This window comes from Loxodonta africana, chromosome 2 (assembly GCF_030014295.1).
Source record: "Loxodonta africana isolate mLoxAfr1 chromosome 2, mLoxAfr1.hap2, whole genome shotgun sequence".
Taxonomy (NCBI): domain Eukaryota; kingdom Metazoa; phylum Chordata; class Mammalia; order Proboscidea; family Elephantidae; genus Loxodonta; species Loxodonta africana.
The window spans coordinates 39,765,634-39,793,527 of record NC_087343.1 but is presented as its reverse complement, the minus strand read 5'-3'; the positions used below and the strand labels follow the sequence as shown (position 1 = coordinate 39,793,527).

Sequence of the window (27,894 nt, the reverse complement as noted above, 5' to 3'; positions counted from 1 at the left end):
ATTCAGGCTCCTGCTAGAGTGTACAGCTTTCAGAACACAGAGGACTGGGATTCAGCACTCATTCACACCCTCACCTGGCTGAACTACCTTACATTGAGGTTTTAAGTGATAGCAAGAAAACTAAAGCCAGGTAAAGGGTTTAGAATATAATGTGGTAGTTAGGGAGGGATATGCTATGTCATATAATGCAGTTAAGGAAGGCCTCACTGACAAGATGGCATTGAGCAGAGCAGAGACCACGAGGAAGTAAATTAGCAAATCATGCAAGTATCTAAAAGCAGATTCTAATAATAGTAGTGCAAAGGCCCAGGGACAGGAGCAAGTTTAATGGGTTCAAGGAACAGCAAAAAGGCACTAAGCATAAGGGGGAAAAAGACATGAATGACACTGGGTCAGCAAGGAGCAGGGTATCAGGTCATGCAGGGCCTGAGAGGCAATCCACCATCTAACTACCCATTCATTAAGCCACCACTCAGTAAATACTGAATACTTACTAGATGGCAGGCCCTCTGCTCAGCTGTGAGCTTGTGAGCAGCTGTGACGTTCACTTTGAGTCCTTAGCATTCAGATCAGTATCCAGTAAAATGTAAGGAACTGTAAGTCACCTTTGGGAACTCTTGGATAGTGGAGATTCTGGCCTCTCAATGTGTGTACCAGTTTTCTATGACTGCTGTAAAAAATCACCACAAGCTTTGGGCTTAAAATAACATAGTTATTAAGAGTTCTGAAGATCAGAAGTCCAACATGGGACTCACTGGGCTGAAGTCAGGGCTCAGCAAGGCTGGTTCGTTCTGAAGGCTATAGGAGAGAATCCATTTGCCTGCCTTTTCCAGCTCCTAGAGGTTGCTAGCATTCCTTGGCTCATGCCCCCTTCTTCCACATTAAAAGCCAGTAGCGTAGCATCCTCAAATCTGTCTGTCTCTCACTCCCTGCTCCACTTAAAAAACCCTTATGATTACATTGGTCTCTCCAGGGATAATCTAGGAAATTTTTTACAAAAAGTTCCTGTCCCAGGGCCTTTGCACTTGCTTTCTTAAGATTATCTGATTAGCCACCTTAATTCCATCTGCAAACTTAATTCCCCCTTGCCACGTGTATTGGTTTCCTAGGGCTACCACAACAAAATACCACAAATTGAGTGAATTTAGAGAACAGAAATTTATTGTCTCACAGTTATGGAGGCCAGGAGTCCAAATTTAGGGTGTCAGCAGGGCCATGTTGTCCCTGTCCTTTCCAGCTTCTGGTAGTCCCAGGTGTTTCTTGGTGTTCTTTGGCGTGTCGTAGATGCATCTTCACATGGCCATCTACCCCTATAATGCTTTTCTTTACAAAGATAGCAATCAGGTTGGATTCGGACCCGTCCTACTCCAGTATGACCTCACGTCAACCGGTAACATCCTCAAGACTATTTCCAGGCAAGTTCATGTTCACAGGTACCAGGGGTTAGGAATTAACATATCTTTTTTAGGGCACACCACACAAACCATAACATCATATAAAATAACATTCACAGGTTCCAGGGATTAGGACATGACATTTTTAGAGGGCTATCTAAAGGTAGGCTATTTGCCTACCAAACTGTTTAACCTTACTTTATATGCATAGGTTTTAAAACATCTGGAAGTGACATGTAGGGACACTTCACTATCTCTTCTCCCAGCTGTTAGAAGTTTCCATTATTTGGCTGTGTCCCGCTCCATTCTCTCTTACACATCCTGAAGTTGAGTCGGCTACATTCAGTGTTAACTACAGGGTCCATTTTATCAGGAGTGCGCAGGCATACCTCTCTTCTCCTCTCCACTCACCTCCATCTCCAGAGAAGCCTCTTCATCTGCTGGAGCCCTCAATGATCGTCCCCCCTACCAGCTCCTATGGACCACTTACGGTAACCATCAGTTTAGCTCCTATTTTTTTTTGTTTCACAAATATGCGACACGGTCCCATCATGGCCAAGTTCTCCATCCTGAACTGGTGATCAGACATGGCCACTCTGTGAATACTGTTCCCTTGGTCTGTTACTTTTTCCAGCTCACTCTTTTCCTTGAAGTCCACCTTTTACCTTTGCTCAAAAAGCATCCCCCTATCTTTGCTAGTGTTTCTGCTGCGGTCAGCACCCAACATTCCACAGTTAGGCCACGCTGCAAAAGGCTGTGCTTCGACATGTCCTGGGAGTGCGTTCCCCACACAGCATATCGTGTGTTTATCTTAAGATGGGTGGGTTTAATTTTTAAAAGCTTTGGAGTCTGTCTTAGCAAAGATTATGTAAAGAAAACAGATCGATGGCTCTTATTCAGCCAACATGAGAAAAAAAAAGGCTGTTCTCCCTTACCCCGTGTGATACGCCATGCAATGTTATACCCTTCTTTTTCCTGCCTGTATCGTAGAACGGAAGTTTGTATAAAAATGGGCAATTTGAAAATTATGCAGCGACTCCTTGCACATGTGCATACATTTATCTATAGGATAGGCATTACATCATTTTTGTAGCAGTAAAATGTCCACCAGTGAGGAACTGGTTAAACAAAATATGGCACAATCATACTGTGAAGTGCCATGGAGCAGTTAACAAGAATGAGGTATTTGTGCTGACAGCGAAAAGTCTCCAAGATGTTCTACATGGAAAAAGCCTGGTTCTGAAGAGTGTATAAAGTACGCTTCTGTATTTAAAGGGGAAAGTAAAATACTTAACTGTGTGCACATATAGACATGGAATGTCTCAAGTCACCCGACACTTAACGGGTGTCGCTGCTGAACTTGATGCATTACAGATTAGGAGGTGGATTTTCTGTTTATTTCATTTGTCCGACAGTCATAGCCTGGTATCTAGCCATTGAGACACAAGAGTTTCTTTGCATACCCCCGCTTTGGCTAACAAGGCGTTTCTTGACATCTAAGAAGATTGGTTTGGGTTTCTTGCCCAGCTGAGTGTTCCCATGGTGTCATATTCTCCGTTGCATGGTTGGCCCTTGTTGAAGTTCTCTTCTCAGGGTTCATCCACTTGATAGTTTAAGACAGTAATAACTCATATACAATTTCCATAATGTTCAATGATTTCTTTTGTGCTGGACTTTAACACTGAGCATTAAAAACATGCTTTGTTTGAAAACAAATTTCAGTGTATGGTAGGTAATGGCAACCAGGGTCTGGAGTTGAGGCGGTAGAGTCACGTTGTGAACAGAAACAGCCTTAACAAAGGGAAATGGTCTTGCTATGCTGTACTGTGATGAATAATGTTAACTACTTATAACTGCACCAATTTCACTGTCATTGGGTATTGCGATTACCATTTCATCCTGTGAGAATATGCCCTACAAGAGTTTTTTCAGGAATTAATTCTTGTAATGTGATACGAGAATGTATTTGAGGTTTTTTTTTTTAAAAAAAGAAAAACCATGTATATGTATTACTAGGGGCTCTGGTAGTGCAGCGGTTAAGTGCTCGACTGCTAACCAAAAGTGCAGCGGTTAAGTGCTCGACTGCTAACCGAAAGGTCAGTGGTTCAAACCCACTAGCTGCTCTGTGGGAGAAAGATGTGGCAGTCTGCTTCTATAAAGATTATAGCCTTGGAAACTCTGGGGGGCAGTTCTACTCTGTCCTATAGAGTCCTGTGAGTGGGAATTGACTTGACGGCAATGGGTTTGGTTTTGGGTTGGGTGTGTATTACTTTTTCAAAAGAGAAAATAGAGAAGGAAGGAAGAAAGGGAAAAAACTCCAGGAGACTTCCAAACGGTTAAAAAGACTCTGGATCAACTGACAGGCAACTCTGAAGAAAAGAACCATGATGCAACTGCCCCAAAACAGCTGATACTTGAGAGAGAGCTCAAGGTGAACCCAAGAGCTAGGAGATGGAAATACTGTGAACATCGTTTGACAGTCTCTAAACAGCTCCTACCAGTGAGCAGTAACGCTGCTGAAATGCTACTGAACTCATAGAAGCCACACAGGGATTTCATATAAAATCCATTAAAAATTATGTGAATACACCAAAAATTAACCATAGAGATGCAAAATGAAACAAAGGTTTATTTTCTGCAAAAACTTCTGTAAATTACAAAGACCAAATGCTACAGTCTACAGCATATAACTTTTCAATATTTAACCAGAGTACTTGTAATAAATATGCATCCTGAATCAAGGTAAAAGGCTACACTTTATCAGGTATCCTACAAAATGTCTCAAGTTTTATACTCTGCAGCATTTGTGTGCGGGGGCAGGGAAGGTTTTGCTATGTGTCGTCTTAAGTACTGTGACAAAAAAGTCTTTTCACATTTCTTTGGAGCATTTTTGAAACTGCTTAACTGTAATTAAACAACTCAAGAAAAGCAACACACCAAGCTTTAAAGCCATTCTGCTTTGCTGTTGGTCTTCATCCAATGGAGAACACAGCATCCAACACGGCCCAGCACCCTCTGAGCCCAGGCAGCTCCAAGGTGCATGGTCCCATCAGAGGAAGCTTAACACGTTTATACACTTTGGAGAGTTTTGTATTCGGTTTATCTCCCTCAATAGGATCAAAGCCATAAGGGAAGCTGCAAGCAAGTTAGAAACATTTTTAACCTGAAAATAAAGTGAACTGAAGTGTTGTTCCCCAAGACCTTTGCTGTGCGCCATAATGATACCATGTCAGGATTTTTCGTTTCAAAGCTGAAAAACTAGTTGGTACTAACAGTTTTTCCAGAGATAATTTATGGGCACTGGTAGGGCTGGAACCTTCCAAAATATTCAGTGGGTAAGATGAGGATATTCAGATACGCGCTGCAGTCCTGAAGACACAAAGGCAGAAATTCCTAGGGGTACTGGCGGCAGCTCATACTGAGTCTGGAATACATAACTACCTTTTGCTATAGCTGAAAACTTTGAGGAAAAAGTTATATTTTTCAAAAGTCCTAAGTACAGTTACCTAAAAAATATTTGTTAATAGAGACTAGTGTAAATTTCACTTATTTAGGGGTCTAGATATGAAAAAATCATTATGAGCCAATAAAAATATACAGAAAAAACACTTTTAAAAAACGTGAGGTTAAAAACTATGAGGCATTTCTTTTGGCTGTAAACACAAAGTTTACTGTAATCCCTTGTTGAAATGCAAGTGTTTGGATTTCCTGAGCTTCACGGATAACAGCAGGAGGCAAGTATGCATAGAAAATTTGTAATAGGTCAACAGTTGACTTAAAACTTTTAAGGACGATTTGCTCTTGTTTTTAAACTTCATATCTTAGTGCCCATCAAACCAGGAGTTTGACGAGCAAGTGATGAGATATATAAGGTAGAAGTGGGGAAAAGATGGGATTAGAGTTATTAAATCCACAGGATATCATGATAAAAGGTATCAGGCATGCACCTCATAACTAGTGCCATACTAATTTGGTTAGAGTTTAAATTGTGTTTTGGGATTGGAGGCCAAAGGCAAAAAGAGCCCAGCTATGCTGAAGGGCACAGCCCCGAGTATAGGGATTGAATAGCATTCACTGCACGGAGGCCTAACACATGGCTGAGAGTAAAGCCACTCAGCTGGTCAAGTGCCAAGGCGGGTAACTACCTGCCAGCATCAGCACCTGGATCTCTGGGCATGACTAATCCCAGCTCTGGAATCTGAAGGGCTTTTCACCTCTGCTGGTTTTGAAGACTCTGGGCAGTTCTAAGGAAGGCAGTCTTCTCAGGGGACCGGTCCTCAGAAGCCTTTGGAACGGGAAGAAGCTACGCTAGGTCACAGCACATACCACGGATGAGAACAATGGCAGTGGTTGCCAGTACCTCCGGATCTAACACAAAAATGGACAACAAGGGCACAGTGTCCTTTCTAGGACTCCACTTTACTTCTTCTGTGACTGGTTTTTACACATGGTAAGAATTTGCTTCAGTACTTTCTGAACATCTTCATCCATCTGGCCCTAGGAAATTCAAACAAAAGACACTCGTTAGAACTTAAGTCATGGCATAGCCTCCCCTAGGGAATGAGAGGGTTGGATAGGAAGAAGCTGTTAGCTTTTCCCTCTATCTTCTAGATGGATTTGTTGTTGTTGGGTGCCACTGAGTCGATTTCGACTCATGGTGACCCCATGTGGCAGAGTAGAACTGCTCCATAGGGTTTCCTTGGCTGTAATCTTTATGAAAGCAGATCGAAAGGTCTTCCGCAGAGCTGCTGGGTGACTTTGAATCACCGACATTTTGGTTAGCGGCTGAGCACTTAACCGTTGCTCCACCAGGGAGGGCTCCTTAGATGAATGTTAGCCCCATCAATTCCCATACTGCTATGAGGAACAGAATCCAAGACAGAGTCCCACTGTTTTCCCTCTGGAGGATAATGAGGCTGGGTCTGTCTAAGCACCCAGCACAAGGTCTCTAGGTTCTTGGTTGTAAGTTATGAGCCCAGTTTAACCAGACCGCTGATAGTCACAGGGCCGAGGCAGTGCCGATGGCTCTCAGAGTATCAGCATGCCTGGAAAACAACGCCTGGGCCTCCCAGTGGGGCAGCAGCCACATTTTCCTTCATTTTCTCAACAATTGATGAAGCTGCTCCTGGTAAACAGGGCATGAGGCTCCTGACATAAAATCCAAAGCAAAGCAGAAAGCATTTTTTAAAGCTTCCCAAGGAAAAGGATTCTTCTCTTCTAGTTTAATGATGGGAGTTTTGGCGATGTCTGCTACTGGGTTTCTTTAGGATACCCAGATAGTTCGCAGGGTGTTACCATACCTGCACAGCATATAGGAGATGCATTCTGTAAACTGATATGACCTCCTGGTGTTGTTTCTTGCATTCCTAGGAAAAGGCAATTTGACATTACTAAAGAGCTTACCAAATCTTTAAACAAACAAACACCTCAAAGCCGTAGTCAAATACGGCCCAAGTGATTCCCCCTCTTTAAATGCTGACTTTTAAAATTGCTGTGACCTCACTGGGTTGTGTTTTTCTGAACATATATTAATATTTTTAGGGGGAAAAAAGCGTATTTATTTCATATCTTGGAATGCCAACTCTATAAAAAGAAAATTCATGTAAAAAGTAGTTATTATAATCCCAAATTTGTTAAAAAAAAAAGTATATATATATACACCTCAGTAGTCTCTGATTTTGGACATATTCAAGTTAAGGATGAAGCACACTTACGACCATCCTTTTTTTGTGTACATTTTGTTGTTAGTAATATGTACTACATTCAGCATTGCTGCATGAAATTTGCTGATGTTATTCTCAGATGTTCACTTGCATATGTTCAACGTTATGATTTACTGATCAAAACACTGCCGTATAGCAGGCTATGGCCTAGTCTACAATGAAGTCTGTGTCGATGTTAGTATAGGAAGTCTTAATAGAAAGTTGGATAATATTCAACTGTAATGACATTTGACAACTGAACTACACATGTACCCGACAGCTGTTACAACTCCGACTTCGCTGTTATGACACTGACTCTGACAAAGATTTGATTTATAAAGATACTCGTAATAAAAGGCATTAATAATGAAAACTAAAAAAAAAAAAATGTATTCAATTTACATAAGAACTGACTTATGAAAGGTGTCAGAATGAAACCCTATAGTAAGTCAGGGACTAGCTGTTATGCAAATATACAGATACACTCACAGTAAATACTGTAAGGAAATCTATCAAATGCACAAGTGATTATCCCTTAGTGGAATTATAGGCAACTTTACTTTGGTGTTCAGAGTTTTCCGTATTTTTCAACTTTTCTGCAATGACTATATGTATATATTTTGTTGTTGAAAATATACACAGCAAAACACATACCAAGTCAACAACTTCTATGTATACAATACAGTGACACTGATTACATTCTTCATATTGCGTAGCTGTTCTCAATCTCCTTTTCCAGATTTGTTCCTCCAGTACTGACATAGGTTCATACGCCCCTATGCTTTTTATCTAATCTTTTACAATGCTGTTAACAATGATCCCACATAGTAAGTTTTTTAAAGAGCACAAAGCTCATGGTGGACATTCTTTACTAGTTAAGCTAGACTGTTGCTTGATTTAAAGAAGGCTTCAGGGGATATTTCTGGTTTACGGTTTCAGAGTCAAAGATTATCTCTGGATAATAGTTTCAGGGGTTCATCCAGCCTCAATGGCTCTAGAAAGTTTGGATTAAAATTAAAATTGTTCCACATTTTACCCCCTTTTGGTCAAGATTCTTCTATAGAATCTGTGATCAAAACATTCAGTAATGGTAGGTGGGCACCATCCGCTTCTTCTGGTCTTATGGCAAAGGAGGCAGTTGTTCATAGTGCCCATTCTCCATACCTTCCATGTCCTCCTCCTATTCTTGACTCTTCTTCTTCTGTTGCTCCAAGAAATTATAGACCAATTGTACCTTGGATGACTGATGGCAAGCTTTTAAGACCCCAAGCACTATGCAACAGACTAGGAGGTAGCATATATTTCTTAACTAAAAAAATCTATTCTTAAAAAAAGTTACTAAAGGGAGTTACTAATCATCCACTATATCGCTGTTGTTAGGTACCCTCAAATTGATTTCAACTGATAGCAACCTGTGTGACAGAGCAGAACTGGCCCAAAGGGTTCACTAGGCTGTAATGTATGGGGGCTGATTGCCAGGTCCTTTTCCCATGGAGCTGCTGGGTGGGTTTAAAGTTCCAGTCTTTCAGATAGCAGCCAAACGCTTAACCATTGCACCACTAGGACTCCTTACTATAGTTAGTATTGTATAATCCTTGAAAGCTTAGTAACATAGCTGCCAGTATAGCAAGGAGGAGAACAGGGTGGTGGCACCAATCTCAACTGGGTCCTCAGTTCATCTATTAATTCTTTTGTTTTTCCATGCTGAGCATACCTCTAGTTCCTCTCAGTGACTATTTCAAGGATCTTAGCTCTGAACTACTCTCATTTTATCAGGAGACAAATGACCTGCAGAACACAATAAGGGGCATTTTTTTCTCCTGTGATATTCCAACAGCTACAACTGTTATGACCAAAGAACTAGCATTGAACTTTATGGCCAAAAACTACAGAAACCTGACTGTACTGGTGCCAAGTCTGTACTGAAGAAATCATAAAATTGAGGTCCTATATTGTAAATGGGAGCTAAAGACAGTCCAGAAATGTACCCTTAACAACTGAAACATTAACAGATACTGTAGTAGGCTAAATAATGCACCCTCCCCTCCCAGATGTTCGCATCTTAATCCCCAGACCGTGAATGTCACCTTACATGGGAAAAGGGACTTTGCAGATGGGAAAAAGTTAAGGGTTTTGAGATTGGGGGAGGGATTATTCTGGATTAGCCAAGTGTAATCCCTAAATGTAATCACAAGGGTCCTTATAGGAGGGAGGCAAGAAGGTCAAAGTCAGAAGAAGAAGATGGGACGATAGAAGCTGAGGTTAGAACGATATGCTTTAAAAATGGAGAAAGGGACCATGAACCAAGGAATACAGGTAGCCTCTAGAAGCTAGAAAGGGCAAGGAAAATAGATTCTTCTTTTGAACCTCCAGAAGGAACTCCTGCAGACACCCTGATTTTAGCCTAGTGAGACCCATTTTGGACTCTAACCTCCAGGGCTGTAAGATAATAAATTCGTGTTGTCTTAAGCCACCAATTGTGGTGATTTGTTACAGCAGCCACAGGAAGCTAATACAGACACTAAAAGGCTTTCTTGGGTTAAATATGGAGAGCGGTCAAGAATCAGCTTAAGATACGTGCAACTACTAGTGATCCTGGCCCCTAATAGGATAAAGCTCTTGTCACTGCCAGAAATGGGACCACTGGTATAGGAACATAGAAAATGGGTGAAAAGTTAGTGGATGAATGTGAATAAGCAGCCTGCTCCCAGTGCCCACCAATTCCTCCCTTCCAAGCTATGCATCTCCATCCATCTCTCTGCAGACAACTGGGAATTCCACCATTGTTCCTTCCTTTGCCCTCACCAAAGAAATCTTCAGTCAATTGCCTACTGAAGTAGAAACTCCATTAGGCTTGGAATCTTGTCCTTGTCTCCATTCTGCCCTGACAGCTACATTGGTGTGTAACCTGCAGGCCCTCAACCCCCAAACCAGACAACTGAACAAGCCCCACTCACGGCCAGCTGGTTCTGGAGCTGCTTGACCTGCTGCTGCAGTGCTTCCAGCTGCTGGCTCTGCCTCTTGGAGGAGCTCGTCGAGTAGGAGAGCTGGGAGAGGCTGTTCAGGGCCTCCTTCAATTTGGTGACTTCCTTTGCCATCTCATTTATCTACGAGAAAGGACAGCTGTATCAATAGGCAAGAATGTGTCTGCAGAAGCAAAGTTTAGCTGTTCCGAAGCCTCAGAGTCATCTCTACTGGCCTCTGGGACTCGAGACTTAGGAGCAAATCTTTTTTTTTTTTTTTAAAGAGAATTCACAAAATGAAACAGATAACAAAATCAGTAAAACCCTCTATATCTATTCCGTTGTGTTCAGATAAAGACCCCTGAATTAAATATTTTATTTCAGTGCTTGAGAGTTACAAAGGCTGTGATGTTGATTTCCTTCCTTTATCACTGAAAACAGCAATCAGAAACAGGATTTCAGGCCTTCTGTATTTGATGGGAGACAGCTATTGCTGATGCAGATAACAAGGAGTGCATTCTAGGAACCCTGATTTCTCTGGACACCTAGCTTTAAAATGAGCACAACACTCCCCCCATGGGCTCCTGAAACTCTTTTCAAACACTCACTACAAAGGAATAAAAGAAAAATAGTGCTCTAATCTGGGTGGTGCAAATAAATGGTTAAGCACTTGACTACTAACTGAAAGGTTTGCAGTTCGAACCCACCCAGAGGTGCCTTGAAAGACAGGCCTGTCAATCTGCTTTGAAAAGGTCACGGCCTTGAAAACTGTATGGGGTCACCTTGCCATGAGTCAGAATTGATTCGACGGGAAGAAATGAAAACAAATGTCTCAATGAGTGCCATTCAGAACATCTGACATGGGGATGAAGGAGGTATAGCAGGTTCCTGAACGTTCCCGGTGCTCTCTTCCATGCCCAGCACCACTGCCTACCGCTAACCTGTCTCTCCATCTTCCCATATGCAAGGTGGACGAACCAATAAGCAAGGTAAGCAGAGGCTTACTTGTGCTTACTTACTAATCTGTACTGTGCAATTTCACCTATTTTTCACATCAGAGATATGGTGAAACCCATGTGAAAATCTGATGTGAAAAACAGGTGAAATTGCACACTACAGATTAGTAAGTAAGCATATACTTAAGTTGCTTACCAGGTCATCCACCCGTCAGAGACTGTAAATTTGAAAAGAGGCTTTGATTCTGTAGAAGGGTGCTGTGGGGTTGGGAGAGAGACAGATGCCAGCCATACCCAGAAGCAGAATCTTTCATGTGGTGAAAAAAATGTGAAATTGTTCACTACAGATGATCTGGTAAGCAAGGTAAGCACCATGCTTACCTTGCCTTTCGGATAATCTGCCCCTGCCCTTATGCCTTTGAAAATGAGGACCAGGGAGGGTAGTTTTTATACTGACTTGGGGGAAGAAGTTCATGGAGCTTAGAAAAGTGGGGTTATGTCTAAGAGTAGTTCAGCTTCCATAAGACAGAAGAATTTTGGATTAAAAAAGAATTGAAGTTCTAGACAGGTCACAAACACTTTTCAGTTTGTGAGTTCAGTTCTGATCCCTGATATTGGCAGAGCTTCTGTAAAATGACCTTTTAAGGACAAATATGTACCACATATGTGAAAATGCCTTAGTGTAAGGGAAGTGGTAGAAGCTCTTATTTTTTAAATTCAACATACTAAGAATACATACTATTCTCACTGTAGCGCTGGAGATGGAAATCCTCACCTGCAGAGCCTCTGAGCAGTCACAACAGGTTAGTGCTAACAAATGTGTTGTTGTTAGGTGCTGTCAAGTCAATTCTGACTCACAGCGACCCCATATGACAGAAGAGAACTGCCCCATATGGTTTTCTCGGCTATTATCTTTACAGGAGGTCTTTCTCTCACAGAGCCACTGGGTGGGTTCGAACTGCCAACCTTTTGGTTAGCAGTCAAGTGCTTAACCATTGTACCACCAGGGCTCTAAATTTCATGAAAGTTAAATGTGATAAAGGTTGAAAGGCTTGTGGTTGTTGTGTGCCGTTGAGTCGATTCCAACTCATAGCGATCCTATAGGACAGAGCAGAACTGCCCTCTAGGGTTTCTTAGGAAATCTTTATGGGAAGAGATTACCAGGTGTCATGGATTGAATTGTGTCCCTCAGAAATGTCTGTCAACTTGGCTAGGTTATGATTCCCGACATTGCATGATTGTCTACCATTTTGTCATCTGATATGATTTTCCTATGTATTATAAATTCTATCACTGTGATGTAATGAGATGAGTTAGTGGCAGTTATATTGACAAGATCTACAAGATTACATAGTATCTTAACCCAGTCTCTCTTGAGACCTAAAAGAGAAGCTAGCAGAGAGACATGGGGACCTCATACCACCAATAAAGCAGTACCAGGAGCAGAGTGTGTCCTTTGGATCCAGGTTCATGGGTAGAGAAGCACCTAGTCTGGGAGGAGACTGATGAGAAGGCTAACAGAGAAAGAAAGCCTTCCCCTGGAGCTGACATCCTGCATTTGGACTTTTAGCCTACTTTACTGTGAGAAAATAAATTTCTCTTTGTTAAAGCCATCCACTTGTGGTATTTCTATTACAGCAGCACTAGATGGCTAAGACATCAGGTCTTTTCCCCTGCAGAGTAGCTGGTTGGTTTGAACTAACAACTCTTCAGTTAGTAGCCAAGTGCTTAACCATTGTGCCACCAGGGCTCCTAGTTAGAAATCCAACAGACATAGAATTTCACCAACCTTCTTATCTTTATCCTCCTCCAGTTTTGAAGAGCTCTCTGAAGATCTCTTCATTTCTGCAAGTTCGTCCTGAGACTGCTGGAATTTTTGCAGAAGCTCATTTACTTCTTGCTCTTTGGATTTCAAGAGAGTCTGAATATTTTCCTTTTCCCTTTTTATCTGCGAGACTTCACTTCTAATCTGGGCAGCCTCTGAATGAGCCTTCTCTTTCTCTTTTATAGAATCCTTTAGTTTCGATGCCAACACACTCACTTCACTCTCTAAAGACAACTTGAGCTTTTCATAGGAAGACCTGGGCACCATGGCATCAGTCATTGCCGCTTTCTCTTCTAAGAGTTGTTTCTCCAGCTTGGCCACTTCCACTTCCTTCCTTGCAAGGTGTTCCTTAAGACTGCTTATTTTGTCCTCCATGTCTTTTGCAGTAGTCCGCAGCGTGGTTATCACCTGCAAATGTTCTGTGATGGAAACTGAGTTCTCTTTTTGGGCATCTACCAGTTGTTTGAGCTGGGTCAACTCGTTTAATACTTTTGAATACTGAGACTTCATTTCAGACAGTGCTTCTTCTGCTTTAGCCCTGGATATGTCTGTCACTTGCAGCAGCTTCTCGTGCTCCGCTTTATGGATATAGTCAGCCGTGACATCTTCTAGAGATTTCCTCTTCCTATAGTCCTCCAGTTCAGCCTGGGCTTCTTTGTACAGCTGTGACAGTTCGCTCACCTGTTTATTGAGTTCATCAATCATCCTGTTCATGGCCTCTTTCATGTCCCCAGTTTCATCACTGGCTTCCTGTGCCGTCTGACTTTTCAATGTGTCTTTCAACTTCATGATCTCTTCTTGGGCCTCCTGGTATTTCCCAAGCAAAAATGCTTTCTCCTTATTCATATTCTCAATAACAGAGCAATACGAACTTTTCATTTCCTCGAACTCTTCTGCAGGTGGCTTACTCACCACATCTTTCTCTCTCTCTTCAAGTTTTCCCTCTAATTCTCTCACTTTCTCTTTATTTCTTTCACTTTCTTCTAATGCTTTCTGGAGATCTTGTTTTAGCACATCTATTTCCTCCTCGGTGACCCTCAGCTCATGGAGATGTGGATAACTCTCCACACCCTCTGATGAGACGAGGCCCAGTGTCATCTGCTTCTGCACACTAAGGACCTCTTTCATGGCCTCCTCATACTTGCTCTGTGTTTCTTTAAGTTTCTGGCTGAGGTCGGAGCCGTTCTCGGAAATCTCTGTGTTGTTGAAGCACACCAACTCTGTCCCTCTGGACTGGAGCTCGGTCTGTAGCTGTTTCTTTTCTGCTTCAGAGCTCTCCAATCTCTTCTGCAAGTCCTGCAAAATCTCTTGTAATTGCTGAATTCTGACATCACTGTCAGTAGTGGATTTACCCAAGGACTGTGTTAAAGCAGGTGGAGGTGATTTGTAGCCTGGGGGAGAGGTTTCACTTGGTGTGCCCAGGCATGGGGCCAAGTCGGTTTGGGTAGAATGGTAAGAGTCAAGGCTTGGATCTGTGTCAGCCTCCTTGGGTGTTTTGGCCTGGGGAAAAAACAAGAATTAAATGGCACCAATACTGTGGGGTTAGGTGAGCAAGCAGTTAGAATGGGAGGAACAAATCCAAAATGGAGACATGGGAGAGCAGTACAAATATTTTGTGTGTGTACTTCTTGCCCCATAAAAAAAATATGGTCTGGGACCTAAGAGTCAGATTAATGACACAAAGGTGATCCAGTACTTCTATTGGAACAGGTTATTTGTGCCACTTTAAAAGCACTGGAATTAGTTTTGGCTGTAAAGCCTCTGACTCAGGGAAAACTCTGAAAGATTTTTTCCTTTGTTTTTCATATCATTCTAGTGCCCAAGGAGGCAATAGGCTTGGTATAGCTATTTCTTATCAAATTCTTAAGTATGCAAATAATCAACTTTACTAAATGAATGCCTAGTATTACATACATATACATCCAAACCAAAACCAAACCATTTGTTGTTGAGTTGGATCCGACTCATAGCAACCCTATAAGACAGAGTAGAACTGCCCCATGGGGTTTGCAAGGAGCAGCTGGTGAATTCGAACTGCCGACCTTTTGGTTAGCAGACATAACTCTTAACCACTGTACCACCAGGGATCTATATATATATGTATATAAAATTTACCAGTGTACAGAAATGGAACTAATGAACAGCACTCAAGAAACAGATGATTTGAAACTATAAGATGCTTAGAGCTAACTACATTTTTCAAAAAAAGAAGAAACTAATGTAGATGTTTAAAACAAAGTATCTCCGTCACCACTGCCAGTTGCTGTCAAGTCAACCCTGAGTCAGGGTGACCCCATGTGTGTCAGAGTAGAATTGTGCTCTGTAAGGTGTTCAAAGTTTGACTTTTCAGAAGTAGACTGCCAGGCCTTCCTTCTGAGGCACCTCTGGGTGGACCTGAACCTCCAACCTTTAGGTTAGCAACCGAGCGTGTTAACGGTTTGCAACTAATGTAAATGTTTAAAACAAAATACATACCCTTGAAAAACCCGATAGCTTGACCTTACATTCTGTGGTAGCAATCGATTTACCTACCTGTAATTTATCTTGTAACTCCTTATTGTGTAAAGTAAGGGAAGCAACTTTTGCTTGTAATAGGACAAGAAGATCTTGTTGGTCGGCTTCAGAGCTTATATCCAATAAGCTATCAGCACCTTGGAATACAGAAAGGCAATTTAAAACAATATAAAACATTAAACTGTTCCATTGTTAACTCCAAGGTAGTTCTTCCTGGTCCTGACTACAACACCCCCCATAGCTAGATACGTGAACAGCACTTTTCGGAGACTGGGGTCTCCTCGTCATGGCACAGTACTAGATACACAGATACATATAAGCTGATTCTGAAAACTGATGGGTTTGGTCATACATTTTCCATTCACCTGATTTAAGTGCCGAAACCTTGGCTGTTTTTGGTTCCTCTCTACATCTAATAAGTCCTATTTTGTCCATCATTTTCTGGAATCTGTGTCATCTCTTATCCTCAGCACCATTACTCCACTTCGGACCTTACGACCTTACTTGGAAACACTACAGATGGTTTGCTAACAAGTCTTGGCCTCTCTCCTCTCCCCAGTAAAATGTAGTCTGCACAGCAAGGTCAGATTAATCTTCCTGAAGCATACTGTGAATGTGTCAGTCTTTTGGTTCAAGTGCTTTAATTGTTCTTCTTCCAAAAATAATCTCCAAATTCCTTTATCTCGGTTAAGGCTCTATGACCTGGCCTCAAAGTACTTTTACAGGCTTATGATTCACTGCTTCTTTCTATAGATTTCCATTTGTCTCAAATTCAAGGTATCCATCATATCTCCTACGTTCTCAACCCAAGGCTGATTCTTATACTTTTTAGATGCCCATCCAGCATCTCTGTGCCTAGATAATTATCTCTGACACATCTGTTATGGGTTGAATTATGTCCCCCCAAAATATGTGTTGGAATCTTAACCCCCAAACCTATGGATGTAATCCCCTTTGGGAATGGAGCTTTCTTTGTTACATTAAATGAGACAGTGTCAGTGTAGGGTGTGTCCTAAACCTAATCACTACTGAGTTATTAAAAAAAAAAGAGCAGATTAGACACAGGAGGAAGCACAAACTGGGGGAGACAGGCACAATGTGAAGACTGCCAAGGAACTGAGGAGCATTGAGGCTACAAAAGCAGAAAGAGGCAAGGATCTTCCCCCAGAGCCAATAGAGAGAGGCTTCCCTTATAGCTGGTACCTTGAATTCAGACTTCTAACTTCCTGAAATGCTGAGAAAATAAATTTCTGTTCATTAATGCCACACACTTGTTACAGCAGCACTAGCTAAGACAACATTCTTAAAGACCCACATCAAACTCTGCCTCCTTTTTAAAGCATTCGCTGACCATCCCATCATGAAATGGTCTTCTCTGAAACCCACAGTAATTACTAAACCACAACTTCCTGACATCCTACTGACTATCATGCTGAAATTACATCTAAAGCACTGCTACTCAAAGTGCTCAAAGGAACTCGCTCCAGAATATAATTCAATGTACAGCTTCCTTCACCCAGAAAAGTCCTCCTACAGGGAAAAAAAAAAAAAGCTGAACAAGACGATGTGCTCAGTGACTTGGCCGACTTTCTGGTGCAAACTCCTTCTTTGTTGCAGACTGGTAGCAGTTCATGAGCCACACTCTGAATAGCATGGATCTAAATTTTCTACTGTTATGTTTCTGATTTTCTCGCAACATTTAATGCAAACAAACAAACCCCAAAATCAAACCAATTGCTGTTGAGTCGATTCTGACTTACAGTGACCCTATAGGACAGAGCAGAACTGTCCCCATAGGGTTTCCAAGGAGCAACTGGTGGATTCAAACTGCTAACCTTTAGTTAGCAGCCAAGCGTTTCTTCATAGAAAAGCTTGTTTCTGATGCCTGATGCCTAAGATACAGTGTTCTGAGTCCCCTTGACAGAAAGTCTGGTGAAAGTGGAATGAATTTAGGGGCATGTCTTAGTCATCTAGTGCTGCTATAACAGAAATACCACAAGTAGATGGTTTTAACAAAGAGAAATTTATTCTCTCATGGTCTGGGAGGCTAGAAGTATAAATTTAGTATGCCAGCTCCAAAGGAAGGCTTTCTTCTTCTGTTGGCTCTGGGGGAAGGTCCTTGTTATCAATCTTCCCTGGTTGAGGAGCTTCTCAGGGCAGGGACCCCGGGTCCAAGGATGCACTATTCTCCTGCTCTTGTTTCTTGGTGGCATGAAGTCCCCCAGTCTCTCCGCTTGAGTCTCTCTTTTGTATCTCAAAAGAGACTGCCTTAAAATACAACCTAATCCTATAGATTGATTCCTGCCTCATTAACATAACTGTCTCTAATCCTGCCTCATTAATATCATATAAAAAAATTTTTTTTTTTTTTTTATCATACAGGTAGGATTTACAACACATAGCAGATGACAAAATGGTGAACGATTACACAACACTGGGAAACACAGCCTAGCTAAACCGACACACATTTTTGGGGGACACAATTCAGTCCATAACAGGGCATGACTACACCTCTAAACAATAAAAACTACTACTAAGATACAATGAATTGTTTTAAAAATATCCAATGTAACAGTTGTTAAGTTATATTAAAATTGATCTCTGCTAGGAATTACAAAGTTTAATATTTTTAAATTCTGTAAATTCAAACACATATAAAATGTATAACAAACTAAGAAACTAAATGCTGGAGCAAAAAGGGGCCTTAGAAATCATTTGGGGATTTCCCAAATGCTGGCCTATGGATATCTACATTTTAAATTAATTCTGAAGGTACTGCACTACATTCTTAAACATTAAACTCTCAAAGGATAGGATGCAATAAACCCAGTCTTGGTGAAATCAATGAGATTGTGTATGATTTCATTAACACTCTTGTCTTTACACGTATCTGTGTAAATCCAAAGTGGAAAAGTTAGATTGTGGTGGCCAGGAAGGCGCTCAGCTCACCCTCCTTCCAAGAAATAACTTGCTGTTCAGCTGCAAGGAGTCAGTGATATGATGACCTTCAGCTGTTGGCTACTTCAGGCTCTACTCAGCTTTGGAGTCAAGGCCATGCCCTTCCCAGACAACGCCCAGCCAATTAACTGAAAGCATGGTAGGATACCAGGGCCTGGCTCTTTTTGTCCAATGCATAATTCCTCCAATGGGCCACTCTTTGTCAGATGTGCACTGCTGTACAAACCTAAACCCCACATAGCCTGCAGCACTCCTAAATCTCTCTCAGCCTCTGCCTCCCAGAGGATCCACTAGGACACCATCAGGAGTGGACTGAAAAGCAAGTGGTAAGATGGTCATTTCAGATTGGGTTACTCTCCACCAGGCTGGCAAGGAGGACCCCACACCAGCTAGTATATGGGGCCCAAATAGTCCCTGGCTTAATGTGACAGCCCAAATTGCTAAAACTTTCAGAGAATGTTCTGGCACAGGGGAATAACCTGGCTGGTGGAATGACTTTTGCCATTGAAAAACGAGGGGGTGGGGGCAATGCCTACAACACCAAGGAAATTGGCTGGTTGTTACATTAATTCCCTACAAAGGGATTATGAAAAGCTAAGGGCAGTTATACAATTGAAAACAAACCATGAAGATAAGGCTACTTTGATAGCTTTTGAAGAGGCCCTTAACTGTTACAGTAGAAAAAAAACAGAAAAAGCTGAAGCCTAAATTTAGGATTTAATAGACCTGACTACTGAATGCTCAACTGAGGCAGGTCTGGAGTGCAAAGGTCAGGGCCCTGGCTGAGAAAATCTTGGACCCTGACACATGGGGTACAGGTATCTGGCAGATAACCCTGAAGATTTTGGTTTTCCAGGTTCCTCTGAACCCCAGTGTCTGCAGAGGTGGCCTACTGTTCTCAATGAAGGGCTAACACCTCCCATCCTCCGTGCAGGAAGACACTGTAGGTGCCTGCAAGATAACAGGGGCACCTACAGAATCTGCCCCCACCTTCTGGCTGCCAGGCCAATAACCGGGGTTACGTACAGTCTGAACCAGTGAGGGATGTACTGGGCCTGACTGGAAAAGAAAGGGACCATACCCTATAGAAGTGCAACACTTAAGAGCATGGATTGCAAGACTGTGTTTGACGGTATTTGTTCAAGCAGGCTGAAACCATAACACTGATAAGAGAGAGTAATTAACTTGGGTCACTCTTCTTGGATATGGAATTTAACACCCTGGCAAGGACTCCAGAGGACAGTGCCAATTTGCTGCTACAGTGGTTCCTAGAAGCCAGGAGAAAGTGATGGCAAAACTAAAATTCCTGAATTGCCATGGCAAATAGCAGAGGAAAACAAAAACCAAAACCAAACCCACTGCCGTCGAGTCGATTCCGACTCATAGTGATCCTATAGGACAGAGCAGAACTGCCTCATAGCAGAGGAAGGGATTTAAAAAAATCTCAGGGAACTGGGTATGCTAGAGTAGACAGTAATTTATGTACAATAAATAGCATCCATTTAAAATTTAGAATTCAAAAGAGGTTTAACAGTTAAATACACCCATAACTGATAGACAATCAAGATACAAACTATTTCCATTACCCTTAAAGTTCCATTGTGCTTCATCCTATCCAATTCCTACCACCACACCACTCCCAGCACCTACTGCTCTCCTTTTTTACATTTTCTAGAATTCCTATAACTGAGATAATATCATACAGTAGGAACGCTTTTCTACCTGGCTTCATTCACTCAGCATCATCATTGCTGCACGTTACAGCAGTTTGTTCCTTTTTATTGCTGAGTAGTATTCCACTATATGGGTATATCTCATTTGTTTATCTATTTGCTTACTGATGGAAAACTGGATTGTTTCCATTGTGGGGCTATTGCGAATAAAGCTGCTAGAAACATTCACGTACAAGATTTTGTGTACACATACTGTCATGGATTGAATTATGTCCCCCCAAAATATGTGTCAACTTGGTTAGGCCATCATTCCCAGTATTCTGTAGCTGCCCTCCATTTTGTGATTTTAATTTTATGTTAAAGAGGATTGGGGGGGATTATAACACCCTTACCAAGTCACATCCCTGATCCAATGTAAAGGGAGTTTCCCTGGGGTGTGCCTTATCAAGAAATAAATAGAAAAGGGAAGCAAGTAGAGAGTTGAGGACCTTATACCATCGAGGAAGAAGCACTGGGAGCAGAGCGTGTCCTTTAGACCCAGGGTTCCTGCGCAGAGAAGCTCCTAGTGCAGGGGAGTATTGACGAGAAGGACCTTCCTCCAGAGCGGAGAGAGAGAGAAAGCCTTCCCCTGGAGCTGATGCCCTGAATTTGGACTTCTAGCCTACTAGACTGTGAGAAAATAAATTTCGCTTTGTTAAAGCCATCCACTTGTGGTATTTCTGTTATAGCAGCACTAGATGACTAAGACACATGTTTTCCTTTCTAGTGAGTAACTACCTGTGAGTGGAATTGTTGAATCACATGGCAGGTATAAATATATAACTTTTTAAAAAATTGGAAAGCTGTTTTCCAAAGTAGTTGTACCATTTTACATTCCCACCAGCTCCACATACTAACCAACACTTGGTATTTTCAGTGTTTAAAATTTAGGTATTCTAATTGGGTGTCTCTTTTTATCTTACTTTGTTTCAGAAATGAAGGTCTTTTATGCTCTACTTTTGAAAACTGTAATTTGTGATCTTACTCTTCTGAACGCATTGCTTCCTCTGCACCACACCTACAGTAAAAGCCTAGTGTTGTTAGTTGCTGTTGAGTCAACTGCAACTCATGCAGATGCCAGGCCTGCCTTCGGAGGTGCCTCTGAGCAGGTCCTAACTGCCAACGTCTTGGCTGGCAGTCGAATGCTTCACTGTTGGTGCCACCCAGGGACTCCACAATAGAAGATATTAGGATGTTAACTGTAACAGCATAATGGCCTTGCCTTGCCTTGTGTAGGTATTCATCTTAAAGAATTTACTTAGTTGAAATGAGAAAAAGTCAGAGCAGACCCAGCTGACACACAAGTTATTTCAGGGATCTGATTTGTAATTTGCTGAAAAAGCACAGTGATCTAGTCTCAACCACCGTTTCCACAAGTGTAATGTGTTAACACACAAGTAGGGGTTCACAGCTTTTGACATCTGGTGAAGACTACCAACTCCCTCTTAAAATAATATCTTTAAATACAAAAGATAAAATATATAGGCTATGGTCATTAAGTCCTTATTTTATAACACATCAAATAACAAGATCTAGCGGCAGATCCAATTATCATTATTTTCAGTAGTGATTTTTTTAAATGGTATTTCAAGATATCTGCAAGAACAGTAAGATGTGAAACTGTGAATGCTCTTGGTGACAAAGTCACTGATCTGCTAATACCGTTGGGGTTAGCTGCCTATACTCATAACTGAAGGAAATGCTAAAAAACTTAGTTACAGATAAATTGTTGCTGCTGTTGTGTGCAGCTGAGTCAATTCCGACTTGTAGCAACCCCACGTGACAGAGCAGAACTGCCCCATAGGGTTTGTTAGGCTGTGATATTTATGGGAGCAGATCGCCAGGCCTTTTCTCCCATGGAGCTGCTGGTAGGTTTGAAGCACCAACCTTTTGGTTAGCAGCCAAGTGCTCAACCATTGCACCACCAGGGCTCCTTAGGGATAAATTAGTTACAGATAAATGAAAATAAAACCTGTTGCCATTGAGTTGATTCTGATTCATAGCAACCCTATAGGACAGAGTAGAATGGCCCCATAGGGCTTCCAAGGCTGTAATCTTTATGGAAGCAGACTGCCATATCTTTCTCCCACGGAGCAACTGGTGGGTTCAAACCACCAACCTTTCAGTTAGCAGCCGAGTGCTTAACCACTATGCCACCAAGGCTCCTAAATGAAAACAGAGATGTATTTTTTTCACATCCAAGCTCAGGAACTCCTTCAATTCCACCTTAAGGGCCCCTGAAGTGCAGGGTGTGTCAGCCTGTCTTTTCTTGGCAGCTCTGTGATGGCATGCCCATTCTCCAACCTCCTACACCGAATCCCCCTGCTTGATCTTGGCTCTCTTTAAATGGACATGGACTAGAGATTGGTGAAGAACACAGGCAGGTGCCCCGTCCTCTTACCTGTAGTGCTGTCACTTAGTCTGTCTTTGTTTTCCCGGATGGAACTGATCTCAGCCTGCTGGGACACAAACATGACTTAAAAGACCATTCCTCAAAGCAGTATGGACAGAAGAGTCAAGAAGACGTTCACCCTTGGGTGTACACAGAACAGAATTGGCATTACCCTATCACAAACACAGCTAGAAAATCTTAAGTATATGATATTTTAAAATACAAGTGAATAAAAGTGACAGCTATCTACTAAAGTATAATTTCTAAAACAGGATAGCCTCCAAAGGGTATATATACAGTCTCCAAGTATTTCAGAAATTTCATTTAGTAAGTACGATAGTGGTATCTGTTAAGATTACAGTAATTTTACTAATCACAAATTTATCGGGCTACATCCTGAAACCTGAAACGGCAAATACTCCTTTCATAATGAAGTCAAATAGGAGTTATAACTATCTGGTTTATACACTGGTTAAAGTATATTACAAGTAGACCTTTTAGCTTTATCATTTTGTAAATTACCTGCTGTTCACATGTTATCATTAATCTTTTTAAGGGAAAAGGCAATAAATAAGACTCGTTGATGAAGATAATTTTATAAAGAAATGAAAATTTTTTGGTCCTGGGTTGACAATGGATGCCCTGAAGATTTCTTTATCCCTGAGTATCTGTAAATGGACGGCAAAAATTCTTGTAACTTCAAAGCCAGTCTCTCATTTCAAAATAAAATACAGGGTAAATAAATATCTTTAAGAAAAAAAAAAAAAGAACTACAGCAACTTGCCAGAAGTTAGCGTTTCATCTAGATGAGCCACAGCCAATGATAAGAGATACCATTTTTCAGCAAAAGAACTGTTTGTAAAGGTCCAAATACTAAAAAACAAAGTGGCTTATTTTTTGGCAAGTCTTTATCTTTACAAAAAGCTCTCCTTTCACTTAAAAAATATTTATTTTCTAACTATGGGCACGCTATATTAGGGTACCCTTTTAAAATTTACAACTGAGGAGGTTTGACAGATACATACAAAAATTAAACCAATGTCACAATCAAGATACTGCTGTCAAGTCGATTTCAACTCACAGCGGCCCTATAGGACAGAGCATAACTGCCCCATAAGGTTTCCAAGAAGCAGCTGATGAGTTCCAACTGCTGGCCCTTTGGTTAGCAGCTGAGCTCTTAAACACTGCGCCACCAGGGCTCCCAAAATATTTCCATCACTTCTAAAGTTTCCTTGTGCTCATCTCAGCCAATCCCTACCCATCTCGCTCCCAGGCAACCACTCTTCTCCCGTTACTATCTTCTAGAATTCCTATAAATGCAATGATATCATGGAGCGTGATCTCTTGTGTCTGGTTTCTTACACGCAGCATGATTTTCAGATCCATCTGTGATGTGACTTGTACGGCAGTCTGTTCCTTTTCATTACTGAACAGAATTCCACTATATGGTATGTCTCATTCTGCTCATCCATTCACTTGCTGATGGACTTTTGGGTCGTTTTTACTTTTGCAGTGTTCTGAAGAAAGCAGCTCTGTGATGGCATGCCCATTCTCCAAATGCGTAGGCATACATTTTCATTTCTTTTGGGTAAACACAAGTGGAATGACTGGACCATATGGAAGGTACATACTTAACTTTTAAAGAATCTGCCGAACAGTTTTCCAAAACTTGTACCATTTTACATTCCCACTAGCAGGATGTGAGAGTTCTATAGCCCCCATATCCTCACCATCATTTGAGACTTTCAGCCTTTCAGCCTTTCTGACTTTGTTGTTCTTGGGTGCCGTTGAGTCATTTCCGACCCATAATGATCCCATGTCGCAGAGCAGAACTGCCCTATAGGGTTTTCATTACTATAATCTTTACAGAAGGAGATTGCCAGGTTTTCCTCCTGCAGAGCTGCTGGGTAGGTTTGAACTGCCAACCTTTAGGTTAACAGCTGAGGGCTTAACCGTTGTGCCACCAGGGTCCCTCCCTTTCTAACTTTAGTCATTCTAAATAGGTGTGACGTTTTATCTTATTTTGCTATACAAAAGAAGGTCTATACTTCTTAAAATCATAATTTGTGATATTATTCTTTGGAACAAATTACTTCATTTGTGTCACAACCATATTAGAAGATATTAGGATATTAATAGTAACAGCCTAACTGCTTTGCCGTGTGTACATATTGATCTTAAAAAATTTAGTAGTAAAGTCTAGTTGAAGTGAGGGAAATGATGACAGAATATCGTTCCGATCGAGGTGCATGCAAGTTAAAAGAAACTTATCTTTAGTAATTCTTAGATGGAGAAAAGTAACTGTACATTCGGAATGCATCATTTTAACAATTATAAATTTTACTTTCTTTCCAAGTATACTTTACTAGTGATTGTTCGGTAAGCAAATGTTGAATTGAAATTATCTTCCCACTTACCAACTACCTGCAGAAACCTAATGAACCCTCAAAGGTAGAATAAAGACCTAATGGATTTTCTAAAATTCTACAATACATATATATTACTTATAAGTCAGGAGACAACTTTAATTAAAAATATACAATTACTTCTCAGTATGATGAGCAGAGTAAAAACAAAAAGCCACTTTTCTTTTGATTGGCATTATGTCAACTCAACATAGGGTAAAACCCAGTATGAGGCAAGTTCTTATTTTTGTCTTTTTTTCAATGAAGAAAATTATTTATTAATTAACAAATAAAATTTGCTCATCCTACTCTTTTTTTTTTATGGGATGCATGCCAGGAGAAATAATCAAAGGCTCTTTTTTTTTGGTAACAAAGTTGTGAAGCAACGACCCAGGAGCACATTCTGTTTTGCTCGGTGTTATATAACTTTTAAAAGCTAGTCTACCATGTATCTTAAAATTCAATAACAAAACTGAACACAGAAAAGATATACCTTGAAGGGCGGTTCCATAAAAAATACTGGTTCCCTTCCAGAAAGTGGTGTTGAAGTTATTGATCGTGGGGAAGACACATCACTCAACTAGAAAAACAAAATGAAAAGCACCAATAAAGAATGGTTCTGCAGAGCCTTTTCTTCTCTAGTGCCAAAGAATCAACCTATTTAACCAATGTAAATAGATCTAACAGTAATTACCTTTAAACCAAAACCAAACCCATTGCCGTGAGTCAAATTCCGACTCATAGCGACCCCATAGGACAGAACAGAACTGCCCCGCTGTAAACGTTCAGGCTTTCCAAGGCTGCAATCTTTACGGAAACAGACTGCCACATCTTTCTCCTGCAGAGCAGCTGGTGGATTTGAACTGCCGACCTTTGGGTTAGCAGCCAAGCTCTTAACCACTGTGCCACCAGGGCTCCTTCTTTAGCTTCAATTAATTCAAGCATAAGATCTTTTTAATGTAATTCAGCTACCTGAAACACTTTTTGAAAGCTGTAAGAGTATAAGTAACTCTGCTTCAATATTAACTAGAAATCAATTTTTAAACTCTATAAAACTTCTATTACAGATTCAGAATATTATTAATGAATATGTTGAAATGCATTTAAAATTACTGATCACTACCATTTGAATAATGATTATTCTCCCTGGGGCATATGTTTTTTTAACTAGCCCCAGCCTGTTTTTATATGCCACTTTATAGATTTCTGAGCTTTTTCCTCTATGCAGTAGTCACTGAGTGCAGAAATAAAAACTATTTTGAATTGCAACCTATCTTAAATGTAATTATAAAGGCAAATACATCTTAGCAATGGTTTCAGAAAGCAAATAAAATTCATTTTCAACTAATTGCCTTACTTGCTACCTATTCCTGCCCCCACTCCTCACTAGAGCTGTTATCATAAAGAACTAAAAATAAAATGAGCTCATTACCTTAAGGAAAAAAAAAGAAAAATGTGTCACAAGTTTTTGAGAAGTTTCCTTGAGGCTTTTTAATAAGCTACCATGCAATGCTTTAGTTTTGAAAGATAAGTGTCAACATAATTTCCATAGCAATAATCAATTTGTAATGGAAAACCACTAACAAATTTTTTAAATAGATGTTTAAGGGAAATTTTAAAATACTCCTTTTTGACCTAAACACAAAAAGACGAAATTATGGCTTTGTTGTTACATGTCTGATGATTGCTGGTTTGTTTTTTTACCTGGGTAGGACTGATTGGAGGTGGTGGAGCTTTGCGTTTTTTTGGAGTTCCACTTCTTTCTGAGCTTATTTTAGAGACTTGATCATGCTGAAAGTTATCACAGTCCAAAGAATGGAGGTGGGTTAGTCAGGTTAGTAAAGTCTGAGCAAGTGGCTTCATCAAACAAATGAGAAACACCTCAATGGCTCATGCATTTCTTACTTTATCAAGGTCTGAAATTTGCTACCAACATAAAAATAAGTAATATGCATGCTCCAAGTTTTCTTCCAACAGCCCGTGCTTTCACAGCAGGAAAATGACCACACAAGACAAACTGGTGGCGGAGAACCAGGAATGCAGAGGATGAGGGGTCATCTCCCGCAATTTAGAACCCAGAAGACATTCACAGTCCAGCTCTTCACCTTAACGCAAAGGGATGGGATTTCCTCCACATCTCCTTTACTTTAAGAATGTAACTATGGGCCGGGGAAAGACCTCGTCTCTGAAGGTTATAGATAAATATGTAACATAGTTAGCGTTTAATGAATTCAGTATTGAGTATTTACTGTTTATGGTTTCTTCAAGGATCTTAATGTATAAATAAATACAGCAGCCAAGCATATGTTTCATCATTAATAAAGTAAATAGATATTGACAAAGTATTATTTAGGAAAAACTCCAAATAACAGGGCAAACTTGTCAAACAATTTCTACTTTGCAAAATAGTAGATGAGATTTTAGAAAAGCCTCAATTAAAATAACATTAAAAAAAGAAAACTCTTATTTTCATTAAATACCTAACATTTTCATGGCTGTAGATCTGTATTCCGTGTGATATTTCAAGTACTTAAAATATTGTTATTCAGTCTCAGAGCTGAAGCCACATTAATCATTTTCACACCAGTAGGAAGAATTAGTACATTTTGGAAAAAGATATATAAGTAGCAAATTTAAAGGTACGTGCTTTTGAAATTGGGTGAATCATTAAGGAAATATTTACTACCTTATTGCAATGGATCTATCTCTTCTTCCAAAGATATTTTAGCCCTGAAGTATTTTCAATATAATCTGTATCACTTTTCTAGTGGACCACAGCGTGGTTTGATCTGAACATTTTCAAATTCCTACAACCAAAGAAGAAGAAAAAACTATCCCCTCAACCAAAGATAAATACCTGCTTTGGTTTTGTTGTTGTCTTTAGATCTGTAGAGGAAAAGTAAAAAATATAACTGTAAGAACCTTAAAGACTCACGTCTACTTTGGGTAGGGATACACACACACTATTTAACACTTCATTTTTCTTTAAGATCTTTGAAAAGAATAATAAAATATATCCTATTGCACACATTCCTTTTTCCTTCAGGGAAAGGCAAGTGGATAGATTTAAAAC

At 40.6% G+C, this 27,894-nt stretch overlaps 1 protein-coding gene across 4 annotated transcripts in view; it reads right to left on the bottom strand.

The window, feature by feature from the left end:
- Positions 1-4,003: 4,003 nt before the first annotated feature.
- The window catches only part of RAI14 (retinoic acid induced 14), a 201,418-nt gene continuing 177,527 nt past the window's right edge, over positions 4,004-27,894 (bottom strand). Inside the window, exons 10-18 of one of the 4 annotated variants that reach the window (XM_010588088.3) lie at positions 27,679-27,707; positions 26,526-26,612; positions 25,315-25,401; positions 22,426-22,483; positions 15,373-15,491; positions 12,805-14,340; positions 10,054-10,203; positions 6,695-6,760; positions 4,004-5,891 (exon numbers count right to left, since the gene is read on the bottom strand). In XM_010588088.3, the coding sequence (XP_010586390.1) occupies positions 5,814-5,891; positions 6,695-6,760; positions 10,054-10,203; positions 12,805-14,340; positions 15,373-15,491; positions 22,426-22,483; positions 25,315-25,401; positions 26,526-26,612; positions 27,679-27,707 (2,210 nt within the window). In that variant the 3' untranslated portion in view covers positions 4,004-5,813. The remainder of the gene's footprint in view (positions 5,892-6,694; positions 6,761-10,053; positions 10,204-12,804; positions 14,341-15,372; positions 15,492-22,425; positions 22,484-25,314; positions 25,402-26,525; positions 26,613-27,678; positions 27,708-27,894) is intronic. The other 3 variants (XM_010588089.3, XM_010588090.3, XM_010588091.3) reach the window with 3 other exon arrangements.